The sequence below is a fragment of the Lactuca virosa genome, chromosome 6, assembly GCF_052849685.1.
Source record: "Lactuca virosa cultivar CGN04683 chromosome 6, Lactuca_virosa_CGN04683_v6, whole genome shotgun sequence".
NCBI lineage: Eukaryota > Viridiplantae > Streptophyta > Magnoliopsida > Asterales > Asteraceae > Lactuca > Lactuca virosa.
The window spans coordinates 61698826-61712445 of NC_136431.1; the positions used below are offsets into that span (position 1 = coordinate 61698826).

Consider the following 13620-nt stretch of genomic DNA (forward strand, 5'->3'; position numbering starts at 1 on the left):
AATTAGTCTCTTTTGATCACTAAATTAATTCCAAATTAATTTTTGATCAATACCAATTAAATAATATGATTCCTCAATTAATATATTATACTTATAATATATTAATAAATCACAAATAACCTCCTTCTCAAAATCCATACTATCAAATTGCTTTGGAGAATGCAACCCATAATGGACCATGCTACTATCGGGTCAAGTACATATCAATTATAGTTATGGGCTTAGACACCTAATCCAATAGATTTCTCCACCAAAATTAGTATAAAAGTGGGTTATTTTGAGTTTGTCATTTATTTGAGTCATGGGACATCACCATGGGCAACATACGTGTTGTTTTTGGGTAAAATTCTACCGCCATCATCATCAAATCTGACATGCATTTGAAAAACCAAAAAGAAAGGTGTAGAAGGAGAAGAAATGCAAGAGAATTTTATGAAAACTTGAAGGGAAATGAAGGAGATGGGATTTTACCTTGAAGATTAACTCTTGATGATGAAGATTTTTTAGTAAAAATGGTGTTCTTTGGCTTCCAAATTTGTGGGTTAGAGAGAGGGGTAAGAATGGAGGTTTTAGAAAGAAGAAAAGACAGAAATGAGAGAATATTTCTCTCAGGATATCCAATCTCTCTCGTCATCTCTTTGAGGTTTCTCTCCACCAGAATAGGTCACCAAAATACCGAAACGTACGTCGGCCCATGAATAATCGAATGAGAAAACCTCTCATACTGATTTTGCTTCTAGATTCGTCTTCTCTAGAGAGAAGGAGGAGTGAAAGATTTAAAGAGAGAGAAGTGGGAGGTGGAGTGAATAGGTGATCAAAATGATTAGTATTGGGAAGGGAGAGGGTATAGCCAAATTTGAGGGAGTGAGAGAGGTTTTTTCTCTTTTCCATTTTTATAAAATACAAACCGTTTTCAAAAATATCTATTTTTTTATAAAATGCACCATAACCTAGTTTTTATTCATAAACCTTGATTTTTGACTTATAAATTAAGGGTAAAGGTTGATAACTTAAATTTCATTTTCTATTGATTATACTTTCCTGAATTTAATTATTTTAAATTGAAATTATAAGGTTCATAACAAATTTTATGGAGTTTTAGGTGTTAAAGTTTATAAATTTGAGTTTTTGGGGCTTTTTAGCGTTTTAAGAAAATTTGTAAATCTTTGGATATCAAAATTAATTTAATTTTGAGACTTCAAACTATTTTAGAGTTTCATAACTCTTTTCTAGTTAGAAATAATGTATGTTGTTCGCTTTTGTCGTTTATTGGCATTCTATGTAGTAGTTTTGTGATTCAAGTGAAATGGAAGAATCAAGTATAGTAGTCCTAGTTTTCAACTTTGACTTAAGTTCCTACGAGACTCGGACCTAATTTCTACTACTAGCTCAATTGCATGATGCATCTACATGGTCGATGCAAAGATGTTCAAGTCAAGGAATGAACCGAATTTGGATAGTTGTTACAGTTAAAGTAGCTATAGAAGTCACGTATCAATGTGAAATCTAAGTATACTATCCCTTGTTTCTAATTTTTTCCAAGCTTCTAGTAGGTCATCACTTAGTTTCTAGTTTTTAAGTCTAAAATGTGGCGTGCCTACACATGCAACTGATTTTAGTCAAATCTAGAACCAACTCGAATTTTTACGGTTGTCACAATTCTTTTGGAGGACTCTTGGCATTACCACATGGCACTAATTTTAAGCTAGCCACAAAAGGACCTAGCTTATAGGTTTTGGGCTAGATAAAATAATTTATATTATAATTGCTTTGGAAAATGAATTCATCAGTTATGTTATATTATGCACGGGACTATGTATATCATCATGCGGAGAACATATCATAAGATAACAATTAGATAAATGGGAAATTCATTAGAGGAATATAAGGACATTCTAAGAGTACTTAAGAAAAAACTAAGAAAATATATATGTGTTAATCAATATACAAGAATATCTTTATGTAAAGAGCTACATAAAATGTTGACTTCAAAACAGACATATATATATATATATATATATATATATATATATATATATATATATATATATATATATATATATATATATATATATATATATATATATATAATTATTAATTATAATTTGATTAGGGATTCATTATGGATGAAGAATGAGTTTTATTGGAATGAGGTCCAAGCAAAACATAATAGCAGAGTCTATTACAAAATAAGAATACACTGCTACTTCAGAAGCTACAATCATATTAGCTGCAATCGGATATGACTGGATGAATGAATTCATTGAAAAACTTGGTTAAGTCCTACCATTCAAGGATCATATAGAAATCTTTTGTGAATTGAAAAGTATACTTAATCAAAATAAGAGACTCCAAATCACAACAGAACAGCAATCATATTTTCCAAGACATTCACCTATACTTAGAATAAAGTTTAATATGGAGATGATCATATTCACAAAATTCATACAAATTAAATTTAGTCATATTCATTAATAAAGTCTTTCCTTTAAGCTAATCATGAAAGGTCACGCTTGAGCTATTGGGATTTGTTATTCTAGAAATAAGATTTGATTTGGATTTAGTATTTGGATATTGGAACATTGTGATAACAATTATAATATTGTTTAGATATATTAGGATATGATCTTCTCATCAGTACTTATTGTGTTCTATATTAACATGTTTAATCCATGAATAACCTAATTATTCTTAAAGTTCATAGTCGGTTATAATTGTGGGAACAATTATGAAGTAATACTGATATGAATTGGTTTGGTTGACTATCATAAGATGAACTATACAAATAGCTTATGTAGTCAAGATGGAATTGTTTTCCTCTTATGTGTCAAGAGTTAAACATCTAATGCATGTTACCCAAAGTTGAACACCAAATGAGATTGATTTCGATCCAAATCTCATGTTCAATAAGATGTTTTTAACAAAGGGATAACAGCTAAACTTACCTTATACATCAATTACAACATTGAACTTCTGGGAATTGGATGTAGATGAATAGCATTCTTCATCGTGTGTTATTCGGGGTAGTGAAATGTTGTTAGATGTTCACCACTATCTATATCAATCTATGATGAGTCTTTTACAAGTGGGATATTGAAAGATCTTTATATCCAAGAGATATTATAGAATGATATTTTTTTAATGATATATAATCCTATAGGGTCATGCCTTATAGCAAGTTACTATTAATCGATTATTTATTAGAGTAATTTGATTATTAATAAATATATTCAATACTTGTACTTAATTGGAAAACTATTACTTTATGAAAATAATATTTTACCAACATATTGAAAATTACTGTTTTGTAGAAAATAATAACAAAAGAGAACAAAAACTAGTTATATTCATATGGTATGAATATATAAGTCATGTACAAATAAATGGGTACTTTTAGAAAACATTTAGTTGGCATGTAACTAGCTAGTTGGAAGGTAGAGTAGAAAACACAGAACATTAAAGAAGTCAAAGTCGTGGGTTCTTCCCCTTGGGAAGAGCTTGCTTGTTGTGTTTCCTTTCATATCTAATACTTTAAGAAGTCATGATTTAAATTGTAAGAAGGGATGGTCTATTCTCCCACTTTCCTTGGTATATAAAGAAGAGATGTATGCAAAAACTAGCTAGTTTTTTTATCACAACTTCTCTTCTTTTCTCCTCCCAAAACCGTGAGCACCTTGGTTCTCTTTCTCTCATCTCTCTTGCATGGTGTACTCTAGATTTGGGTGTTCATAAGTTGCTTCTACATTTAAAGTTTGTTTGGTATGAACTTTTAAAGATTAAGAACAACTTATATACAAGTGAAGACTAGCATATTTGGTGGTTTATCCTTGCTTGGTGAGTATCTCTAGAGAGCTTCTACTTTGGAGCTTCATGTATCACTTCATCAACTTCTATCTCCCATCAGAATCAAAGACTTCAAAGATTGTAATCTTTTTCTTCTATGATTGATTTAATCTTTCCATGCTTTGCAAAATGATCATTGGTGGGTTAAAATGGTTTTAATTTTATTCAAATATGAAAATGCTTTTGTTGCTAATCATGTAGTTTTGACTCTATAATTAAACTATTTTTTTTAAACCACAAACCATACCCCATCTTCATCTTACTCTTTAATTATCACCTACACCCCTGTTTAATCTTTGCCAACCACCATCACCATCTCTGGTCTCCATCAGCCTCACTTCCAACATGCTTGACAAATATGAATCATAAGCATGTAAAAATGCATGGTTTGGGGAGAGAGAGAGAGAGAGAGAGAGAGAGAGAGAGAGAATAGAGCTTATAGATGATTCCTTCTCCCCTCTTGGCATGAAGCTTCCTCTACATCGCAAGTTATCTTATCTTACTCCATCGTATGGTGAAAATTCCTTCTCCTTAACCACTACCAACAACTTTATCTCCATCAAGAACATGTGTAAGTGTATGTGTATGTTTGAAACTATGTGTGGTTGGAAGAGGATGTGGTTGTCCTTTAAAATGATAAGAACGCATTTTTTTTGTAAAAACAGAGCAATTAATTAAATGTATTTTTCACGAATTCTCGATAGCAAAATAGAGTATTGTCTCTGATTTAACGATCACCCACACTTAAAGACGATGTGTATGTATTTCACTGAAAAACAGAAGATACATTTCCTAGAGGAGACTTTTTCCTTTATGAGTTATGGCCTCAACACTTCCTTGTCTCCTTTACAACTAATTTATCTTGCATGAGCACAACATCAATGATTGGTCTGGTATAGATAGTAGTTTAATGTGTATGGGAGTGTTCTACTGATATTTGTTAAATTATACATATTTTGATACCAAAAATGTATTCTTATGACACGACTATACACCTCAATGTGGACAAATATAAGGGATAGAAAATCACGAGGGTAATATGAGAATATATTAATTAATTCCAATTGAGAAGGAAAAGAAGATGATGTGGGCAGATAGGAAGGACATGTTAACATACTCGGTTGCATTCAACGTCATGTTGAGTAGAGAAATATCGGAATTCGACTACGTCCCATATATATTGTGGTGTGTTCCTTCGATCTTAGCTATGAAATCCTTGTTGGGTCGCAATAGGATCGTTTTGTATGTAAGATCACAGAAAAGATCATAGGATCGGGATCGAGATCCAATATGATCCTACGACTCCATGAAAATTGAAAATTTTAATCCTGTTTTTTATTATCTTTACTCGTTTACTTGTTAACCTGGACTCCTTGCCCAAAGGTCAATCAAGAATAGCCCTATTCTTGTACTATTTTGTGAATCGTAAATGACCAACAACCCTAGAATTCCTTTCTTTTACAGTTTTACTACTCAAACCCTTCTCCTTGAGAGCTTAATAAATTGTGGTGCTTAATTGTGCTTCAAAAGTTGAAATTGTTACTTTTTTTATTACTTATAGTAAAAGCAGATAACATGTTAAAGATTTAAAGAAAATGACATGAAGGTTGCGAGTTGCTACGGTTGTATGATAAAGGATAAGTTTTAATACTTTTTTAAGTTGTTTCCACATGTCATTAACTACTACATATCTTTTTGATCTATTTCACCGTGAAATACAAAGAAAGTTTTATATACGATCAATTATCTTTTATGTCATTTTTTGTAGGATCTTAGGATCTCGATCCCAATCTTATAATTCTGAGCTTGCAAACTTGAAAATGATCCTACGTAGGATCCTGATCTGAACAACCTTGTATATATGTATGTATGTATGTATGTATGTGTGTGTGTATATATATATATATATATATATATATATATATATATATATATATGAGAGGGGTAAATATTGGAATTAATTCCTCTAGAGAGAGAGATAGGTCAATGTGGGACTAGCCCACTTGGTAGAGGTGGAAGCCTCTTAGACAAGAGTTACGGATTCAAATCGGGCATAGGCGAACTAACTAACTTGGGGAAATTAACATCTAACAACTAACTAGTCGTTCAAAAAAATTACTTTATATATATATATATATATATATATATATATATATATATATATATATATATATATATATATATATATATATATATATATAGAGAGAGAGAGAGAGAGAGAGAGAGAGAAGAGGGTAATGAAGGGGTAGCTTTGAAGTTATGGCGGCCGGAAATGGTGATGGTGGTTACCAGAGATGAAATAGGAGAGGCAGAGTTGTTATGGAGGGATATGAAGATGAGATATTAAGATAGGGTGTGGATTGGTGTAAGATAAATTTTTTTATTTTTATGTTTAAAAAAATTATAATGAATATAAGAAAAGAAAAGTAAGACTAAAAGAAAATAAGAAGAGGAAATAGACTTTTAGAAAGTGTATATTAGTCTTTTTGATATGGATCCTTTGGTGTAATTTTCACGAACCATACGGATGAAATCTATTAATTTTTTCGATCAGAACTATGAATTTGACCAGACCATAAGGATCATTTATGTAACTTACTCTACATCATATAATAAGTAATGATAATGGTGTTTATGAATTGTTTATTGAATAAGATGTAAATTAAGCTTGCGTATTAAAACATGTTACATAAGTGTTAATAAAATAAGTTAAGTCAATAAATACATACATAAAATAATAAGTATGATAATGGTGTTATAAATTGTTTATCGAATAAGATGTAAATTAAGCTTGCGTATTAGAAAATGTTAAATAAGTGTTAATAATGTAAGTTAAGTCATGATCAATGGATGATCACTTGCACAATGCTGCTAATGAGGAAAATAACTAAAACAAGTTGCTTTTGAATGTTTTCATTAGGTTTAACAATTAAGGCGAAATAAAAAACACATGTAGATATTTCTATTCTTTTCGGTTGGCATCTCAATCTACATGTACTGATCCGCCTTATGTTGTGATTTTCTATAACAATGCTTAAGAAATGAGATATCACCATTTTCACTTTGCCTGAACTAGACTACGTTGCACGGTTTACTCTCCGCCACCCGATCTACTTTAAAGAAATCTTTCAAGGTAGTGCCACCCGGTCTACTTTAAAGAAATCTTTCAAGGTAGTGTGTCATTGATGGATCATTTACATGTATAGGTAAATATTATTGTGCGAAGACTCTTAATGAATCAGCTTCCAACAAAAGTGAACATGAGCAACAAAGGGATGGATGTTTTGTAGGTTTTATGCCCGATTTGTTTACATTTTATGGAAGACATTGATCACTTATTTTTATAATGCGAAGTGGCGACTAGAATTTGGAACACCTTTGGTCGACGGGTAGAAATTTTCTTGTTGTGTTTTAACACACTTCACAAGGTTCTCCTGTGGGTTAACTCTTTACAGATTACGACTACTAACACGTTTGTTATCGACAGGGGCATAACTAACAAGTAAGAAGGTAGGTCCTAGGACCTACCTAAAATTTGAATTTCATTTATAATATATATACCACAAAAATTAGGAACTATCTTAGAAAAAATAAAGGACCTACCTTGAGTTTGTTTTTTTTAAATGTTATAAAAAAATCATTTTAAAAGGAGAAAATAATAAGTTATATGGGGCATTTATGCTGTTAAATATATAAGGTTAAATATAATATATAGTTTTTATCAAACAATAAGGTATCAATGCACTAATAATCAACTAGTTTTTCATTAAATCGTTCGTTTTTTCAATTATATGTCAGTCGGTTTTTTAAAATTTTAATTGGTGGTGCCTGATCGGTTTTTTCAGTTATATTTCATTAAATCGTACACGACCCGACCCCTCACAAGTGTTGTTGATTTTTTTTATCGGCTTCACTTAATTTGAAAACCATGTGATATTTTGTTCTAGATCCGTCACTGGTTATCGAGGCTATTTTTTTCACAATGCGATGGATATTTTGGATATGTCGAAACTGGATGGTTTTGGAGAAAGAAAATTAAAAATTAACTATTTATGATTATATAGTATATAACTATATCATTAGTTCAATTGGTTTGACGATAACCTTGAGCTTGTTTTTTGTTTTGTTGATTAACTTCAAAACTCCATTAATAATATGCATTTGTAATTACTTTCCTTTCCCTGCTCTTGATAGTTTTATTTTAGAAAACCTTCAATTGTTCAAAAAAAGATGTTGAAAAATAATAATACTCGCAACCATAAATGAACGTAAACAAGCACGAACATAAATAAAGGTTTATATCTGTAAATAAACGAATGAAACTATTGTTCGTGTTTATTCATTTAACTAAATGAACAATATATATTTCAATGTTTGTTTATTTATAAAACAAAAAATAACAAGCTTCCACCAAATGGTTCACAAAAGGTTTGCCCATATACCTTACAAATCAAAAACTCTTAGTGAGCACCTTTCCCTGGCAATTGGGTGAAGATCTAGCAATTCGAGACACGAATACACTAATTTGTGAGTGGCATTACATGAATTCATCTTGAAAATTAAGATAAAGTTTATTTCTCTTCGTCTATTTGTATTGTACAAATTCGTGACTGACATGTTTTTATGACACAAATACACGAATTGTCGGTTCTAATTGGGTGTGGGTATTATGCCTCATGCGTGATGCTATGGTGGATCATCGACGATGATGTGCTCACCATTCCCGAGATACGCTAAGTCGAAGTGGCATGATCTCCGTTGATATTCCTCTCACCCAACCACATCTCTCTCTCTCTCTCTCTCTCTCTCTCTCTCTCTCTCTCTCTCTCTCTCTCTCTCTCGTGATCCCGAGACACATTAAGCCGAAGTGGCATGGTCTCGGTTGATATTCCTCTCAGCCAACCACATCTCTCTCTCTCTCTAAGGTTATGGTGTGAAGATGTGTTACAGTGGTGAAGATGGTGATAGGTGGTGGAGGGTGGCGTGATACCCACCGGCCTTACTTTCTTATTTTGGAAAATGACACGACAATTTGGATATCATTGCTGCGAACGAACAAAGTTCCATTCAAAATTTCACCAATCACACCATTACACAACACTCCTATGCATAATAATATGTTTGTAAAATGACTGCAATACCCTTCAAAGCTTTTTTCCTCACAGCCTCCTTAATTTCTAGCTTCTATTTATACTCTATTCAGATTCTTGTAATTAACTCTTATTCAATAAACACAGATGGGGTCTCTTCCTTATGTTGTTGAAGACTGTCAAGGCATTGTTCAGATCTTTAGCGACGGTTCTATTCATCGTCACCAAAATATTGACTTTACTGCTTTCCAAGTCAAAGACGACGGTTCTGTTGTGTGGAGAGACTATTGTTACGACAAACTCCATGACCTCCGCCTACGCATCTACAAACCCAAATCCACCACCACCTCCGTCACCAAACTCCCCGTCATTTACTACCTCCACGGTGGTGGGTTCTGTGTTGGGTCGTTTGCATGGCCAAATATCCACAACTGCTGCCTCCGCCTCTCCTCCGCACTCCATGCCATTGTGGTGGCGCCTGACTACCGTCTTGCACCAGAGCATAGACTCCCTGCAGCTTTGGATGACTCTCTTGTTGCTCTGAAGTGGCTACAAGCGCTGGCGATAAACCCTAAAGATGGTCATCAGTCGGCTGATATGTGGATTGGTGATGCCGTTGAGTCTTTCGACTTTGATCGTTTTTTCATAACCGGAGACTCTTCCGGTGGAAACATAGCACACCACTTGGCCGTGCGGCTGGGATCCGGCTCGCCGGAGCTTACGCCCGTCAAGATACGAGGTTATGTGATGTTGGCGCCATTCTTTGGTGGGAAGGAGAGGACGATTTCGGAGGCGAAAGGTTTGCCGGAAAAGTGGTTAAACGTGGATATTCTTGACACGTAAGTTTCATGCTAGTCTCGTCCCATATCAATCATTATTAGTATTATTTTTTTCCACAGAATAAATTTTTTGATTGGTACAAATTAATGACAATATCTTGTTAACATACTTTAAAAACTTAATCACATATTTATTAATGTATTCCTAATTTTTCAAGAAACAGGGTATGTTGGGCTAAGAGTTGTTGGGGATTTAATCTAAAAGTTATTATGAAAAACGTTTAACAAAATATTTTTGTATAATTTTACAAATTGACTTAGTTATTTTTTTTTTTAAATTCGTATTGTATTTTATATAAATAATTTTATGTAATTTGCATGTTTTAAGACATTCGTATATAAATAAACATACACTTCTAACTTCGAGCTAGCAAATAGCATATTAACAAATTAATAACCAAAGGGAGTATATCAACCTTGTGCATATACACATTAGGATTAAACTCATGGATTCTAAACAACCTAAATAACTTTAAGCTTTCATGCCATCCATCTTTTAATTCGCCCTCTAAAATATTGGCGCATGTGCCTAGTGCTTGTATCTCTATTTTGAATATTTTTTCAAAGTCAATGATGTGTTTTTCTTTCTCGACTTGATTACCAGAATCTTCAGCTTGTTTACATGTATTTAATGACTTTTAATTTTTGGTAATTGGATATGATGGGATATGGGGTCCTCTAACATGTCTCTTTCGGTATAAAGATTTGATGTAGACTTTCTCTTTTTCATTTAATATTTATGCATTTCTTGAATGATCCATATTTAAATGACATATTATCCATTATCATGATTCACGCTATCAAATAATTTGTATTATTTTAATTGATTTTTACTTGGGGTTTTTAGTGGTGTGTTATTTTATAGTGAAGAGCTTATTTGCCCTAATAGGATGAAAAGCTACGTACTCTTGAAAACGCTCTTAAAACTAAATTGAAAATTACAGGTTTTGGAGGATGGCATTACCGATGGGAATAACAGCCGATCATCCATTTGCAAACCCGTTTGGACCTAAAAGCCCAAGCCTTGAATCCATTAATCTTGACCCAATACTCTTAATCGTCGGGGGAGATGAGATTATGAAGGATAGAGTGAAATTATATGCGAATGGATTAAAGAAGCTTGGAAAAACCGCATGCTACATTGAATTCGAAGGCAAACAACATGGGTTTTTTACTAATGATCCTTATTCGGATGTTTCAGATTCAGTTTTTAAACTAATTAAAGATTTCACAGTTGAACATTCTAGTTAACCTAGTTGGGTAGGATTAGTTTCCATGCAGTGAGCTGGACGTTCGCTTTATGTACCAAAAATCTTTGTTTCATGTGAGAATGGTCATTTCGTATGAGTGAATATGTTATATAATGCTTTCATGCTTTCTCTAAAACAACATGCAAGTGTTCAATCGCCCTCCGGAAGGGATATGTGCATTTAAAAGATCTTTCATACTGTGCCCAATCCCAAAATTAGTTCTATATATGCCCAGCAATAAGAAAAAGAAATGAAATAGCTAAATGATGATGAGCCATATCAGTCAGCCATAAACTTTGGGTTTGTGGATGGAATCCCCGGAGAAGGGTTAAAATGGCAGTTCTTGCTCCTTGGGAGGTACCAAATAAATGACTACTTGAGGACTTGGAGACCAAGCAATCTAGTTTATGGCAAGTTGGTCATAAGTTTCCTAGTCTAATACAAGTTGGTATGTTAGGCTATATATACATGTCTATAATCGAGTTTATGATTATGAGAACAGATTGTAAAACATCGGTTTTGAGTTAGTTTCCGATTAATCAAAGAGTTATTTTGGTTATTTTGTTTTGCATTCTTGTTTTCTAAAATTTAATTGGTATCAGAGCTTGAGTTAAGAAGCTAAGAGATCGAGTTGTTTACCTATTGACGAGCTAGGTCAATATGTCACACGTAGAAGATGGTGCAGGGCCTCCTCTGGTGAGAGTGAAGGAGATTGGGTCAACCACCGTATCATGTCCCATGCTGAACTCAACAAATTACACAGTTTGGTCACTAAGGATGAAAGTGGTATTGAGAATTCACAAGATCTGGACCATAATTGATCCAGGAATAGAAGAAAACGAAGAAAAGAAGTACCTGACGATTGGGCTGATTTATCAAGCTATACCGGAGAGCTTGATTATTCAAATTGTTGATGTGGATTCTGCAAAAACGCTCCGGGACGCAATCAAAGCCACGCATGTGGGTACTGATCGGGTGAAGGAAGCTAGGTTACAAACCTTGATGGCTGAATTCGACCAATTGAAGATGTCTGACTCGGAATCGATTGACGATTTTGCGGGAAAATTGTCCGGATTAGTCTGAAAATCGGCAGCCCTAGGAGAAGTAATTGATGAGACGAAGCTTGTGAAGAAGTTTCTCAAATCATTACCGAGAGAGAAGTTCATTCACATAGTGGCTTCGCTGGAACAGGTTTTAGACCTAAAAATTGTTCGATTCGAGGATGTAGTTGGGCGATTGAAGGCGTACGAAGAACGGATTAGGGAGGAGGACATTGGCAAGAAGGATCAGACGAAGGTTCTGTTCGCCGACCATGGTGGAAGTACGAATCTGAAGTATCAGAAGGGATCGCAGGGGAAGGGTCCTAACGGGTCTAATAATGTGAATAGGCTTAATGGGTCTGACGGGTCAAGTGGGCCTAAATCATGAAATCAGGTATCACAAATGGGTAAGCCCAATCACCACAAGTCCAATTCCGATTTAACTCAACCCAATTCCAACAATTGCAAAAATTGTAATTGTTGTTGTGATAAAAATCGGAAAAATAAGAAAAAGACCGATCTAAGATGATTTGTTTTCGGTGTGACAAACCAGGTCACTTTGCCTCTGAATGTCCGGAACGACTCCAAAATTACAAGAAGGTGATTTTTCGGAATGTGACGACAACGACGAGCCCGTATTTTAAATACGGATTAGGGTTGAAGAATTCTCTAGAAAGATTTAGAGATTCGGGGGTGATTGTTGGAATCCTAAGTCGATGAGGACTTGGAGACCAAGCAATATAGTTTATGACAAGTTGGTCATAAGTTTCCTAGTCCAATACAAGTTGGTATGTTAGGCTATATATACCTGTCTATAATCGAGTTTATGATTATGAGAACAGATTGTAAATCATCGGTTTTGAGTTAGTTTCCGATTAATCAAAGAGTTATTTTGGTTATTTTGTTTTGCATTCTTGTTTTCTAAACTTTATTATTATTATTATTATTATTATAATAATAATAATAATAATAATAATAATAATAATAATAATAATAACAATAATAATAATAATAATAATAATAATAATAATAGTTCAAGGGTTTAAATTTTAATTTTCAGAAATCATTTTTGATTAGATAAATCGAAATTAGAGTAGAGCCCCTACGTATGCCAAACCTGAAGGACCAAATATGTCAAAAAGAAGAAGCTGGTTGTCTTGTTGATGGAGGCAGCGACGCAAATATGTCAAAAAGAAGAAGTTGGTTGTTTTGTTGATGGAGGCAGCGACTAAGGTCTCACGAGATGTCAGTTTACCACTTTTAGGCCATTAAATCTCGATCCCTTTGAAAGTTTTTGTTCCTAACGTCCTGCATAACATTCCCATTAACCGATCGAACCTTTCTCTTCCCTTTTAGCTTATAATCCCGAGAGACATGTGGTTGTGAAAGAGTGAGTGTCAATTAGGGTTTCACGAAAAGAAAAGTGATTGTGAGCTCGTTTCTTCCTTCTACAGACCAATTTGAGGTACGTTCAACGTGTTATTCCTCCCCTTGTATCATCCATGGCTCGTTATCAACGATGTGGAGGCCGGAGCTGTCTCTAGCAGCCTCTAGTTCG

The 13620-nt window shown here is 33.7% G+C and overlaps 1 protein-coding gene across 1 annotated transcript; it reads left to right on the forward strand.

The window, feature by feature from the left end:
* The first annotated feature begins 9051 nt into the window (after positions 1–9051).
* Positions 9052–11119, forward strand: LOC145122295 (alpha/beta-Hydrolases superfamily protein). Its single transcript, XM_079057919.1, has 2 exons — positions 9052–9772; positions 10717–11119. The coding sequence occupies exons 1-2, from the start codon at positions 9081–9083 to the stop codon at positions 11021–11023; spliced, it is 999 nt and encodes a 332-aa protein (XP_078914045.1). The 5' UTR covers positions 9052–9080; the 3' UTR covers positions 11024–11119.
* Positions 11120–13620: the final 2501 nt, after the last annotated feature.

Bases quoted from the DNA above. Each gene is read 5' to 3' on its own strand.
- LOC145122295 (XM_079057919.1), top strand. From the start codon at position 9,081: ATGGGGTCTCTTCCTTATGTTGTTGAAGACTGTCAAGGCATTGTTCAG. The intron at 9,773-10,716 runs GTAAGTTTCATG...TGAAAATTACAG, and splicing joins AACGTGGATATTCTTGACAC to GTTTTGGAGGATGGCATTAC.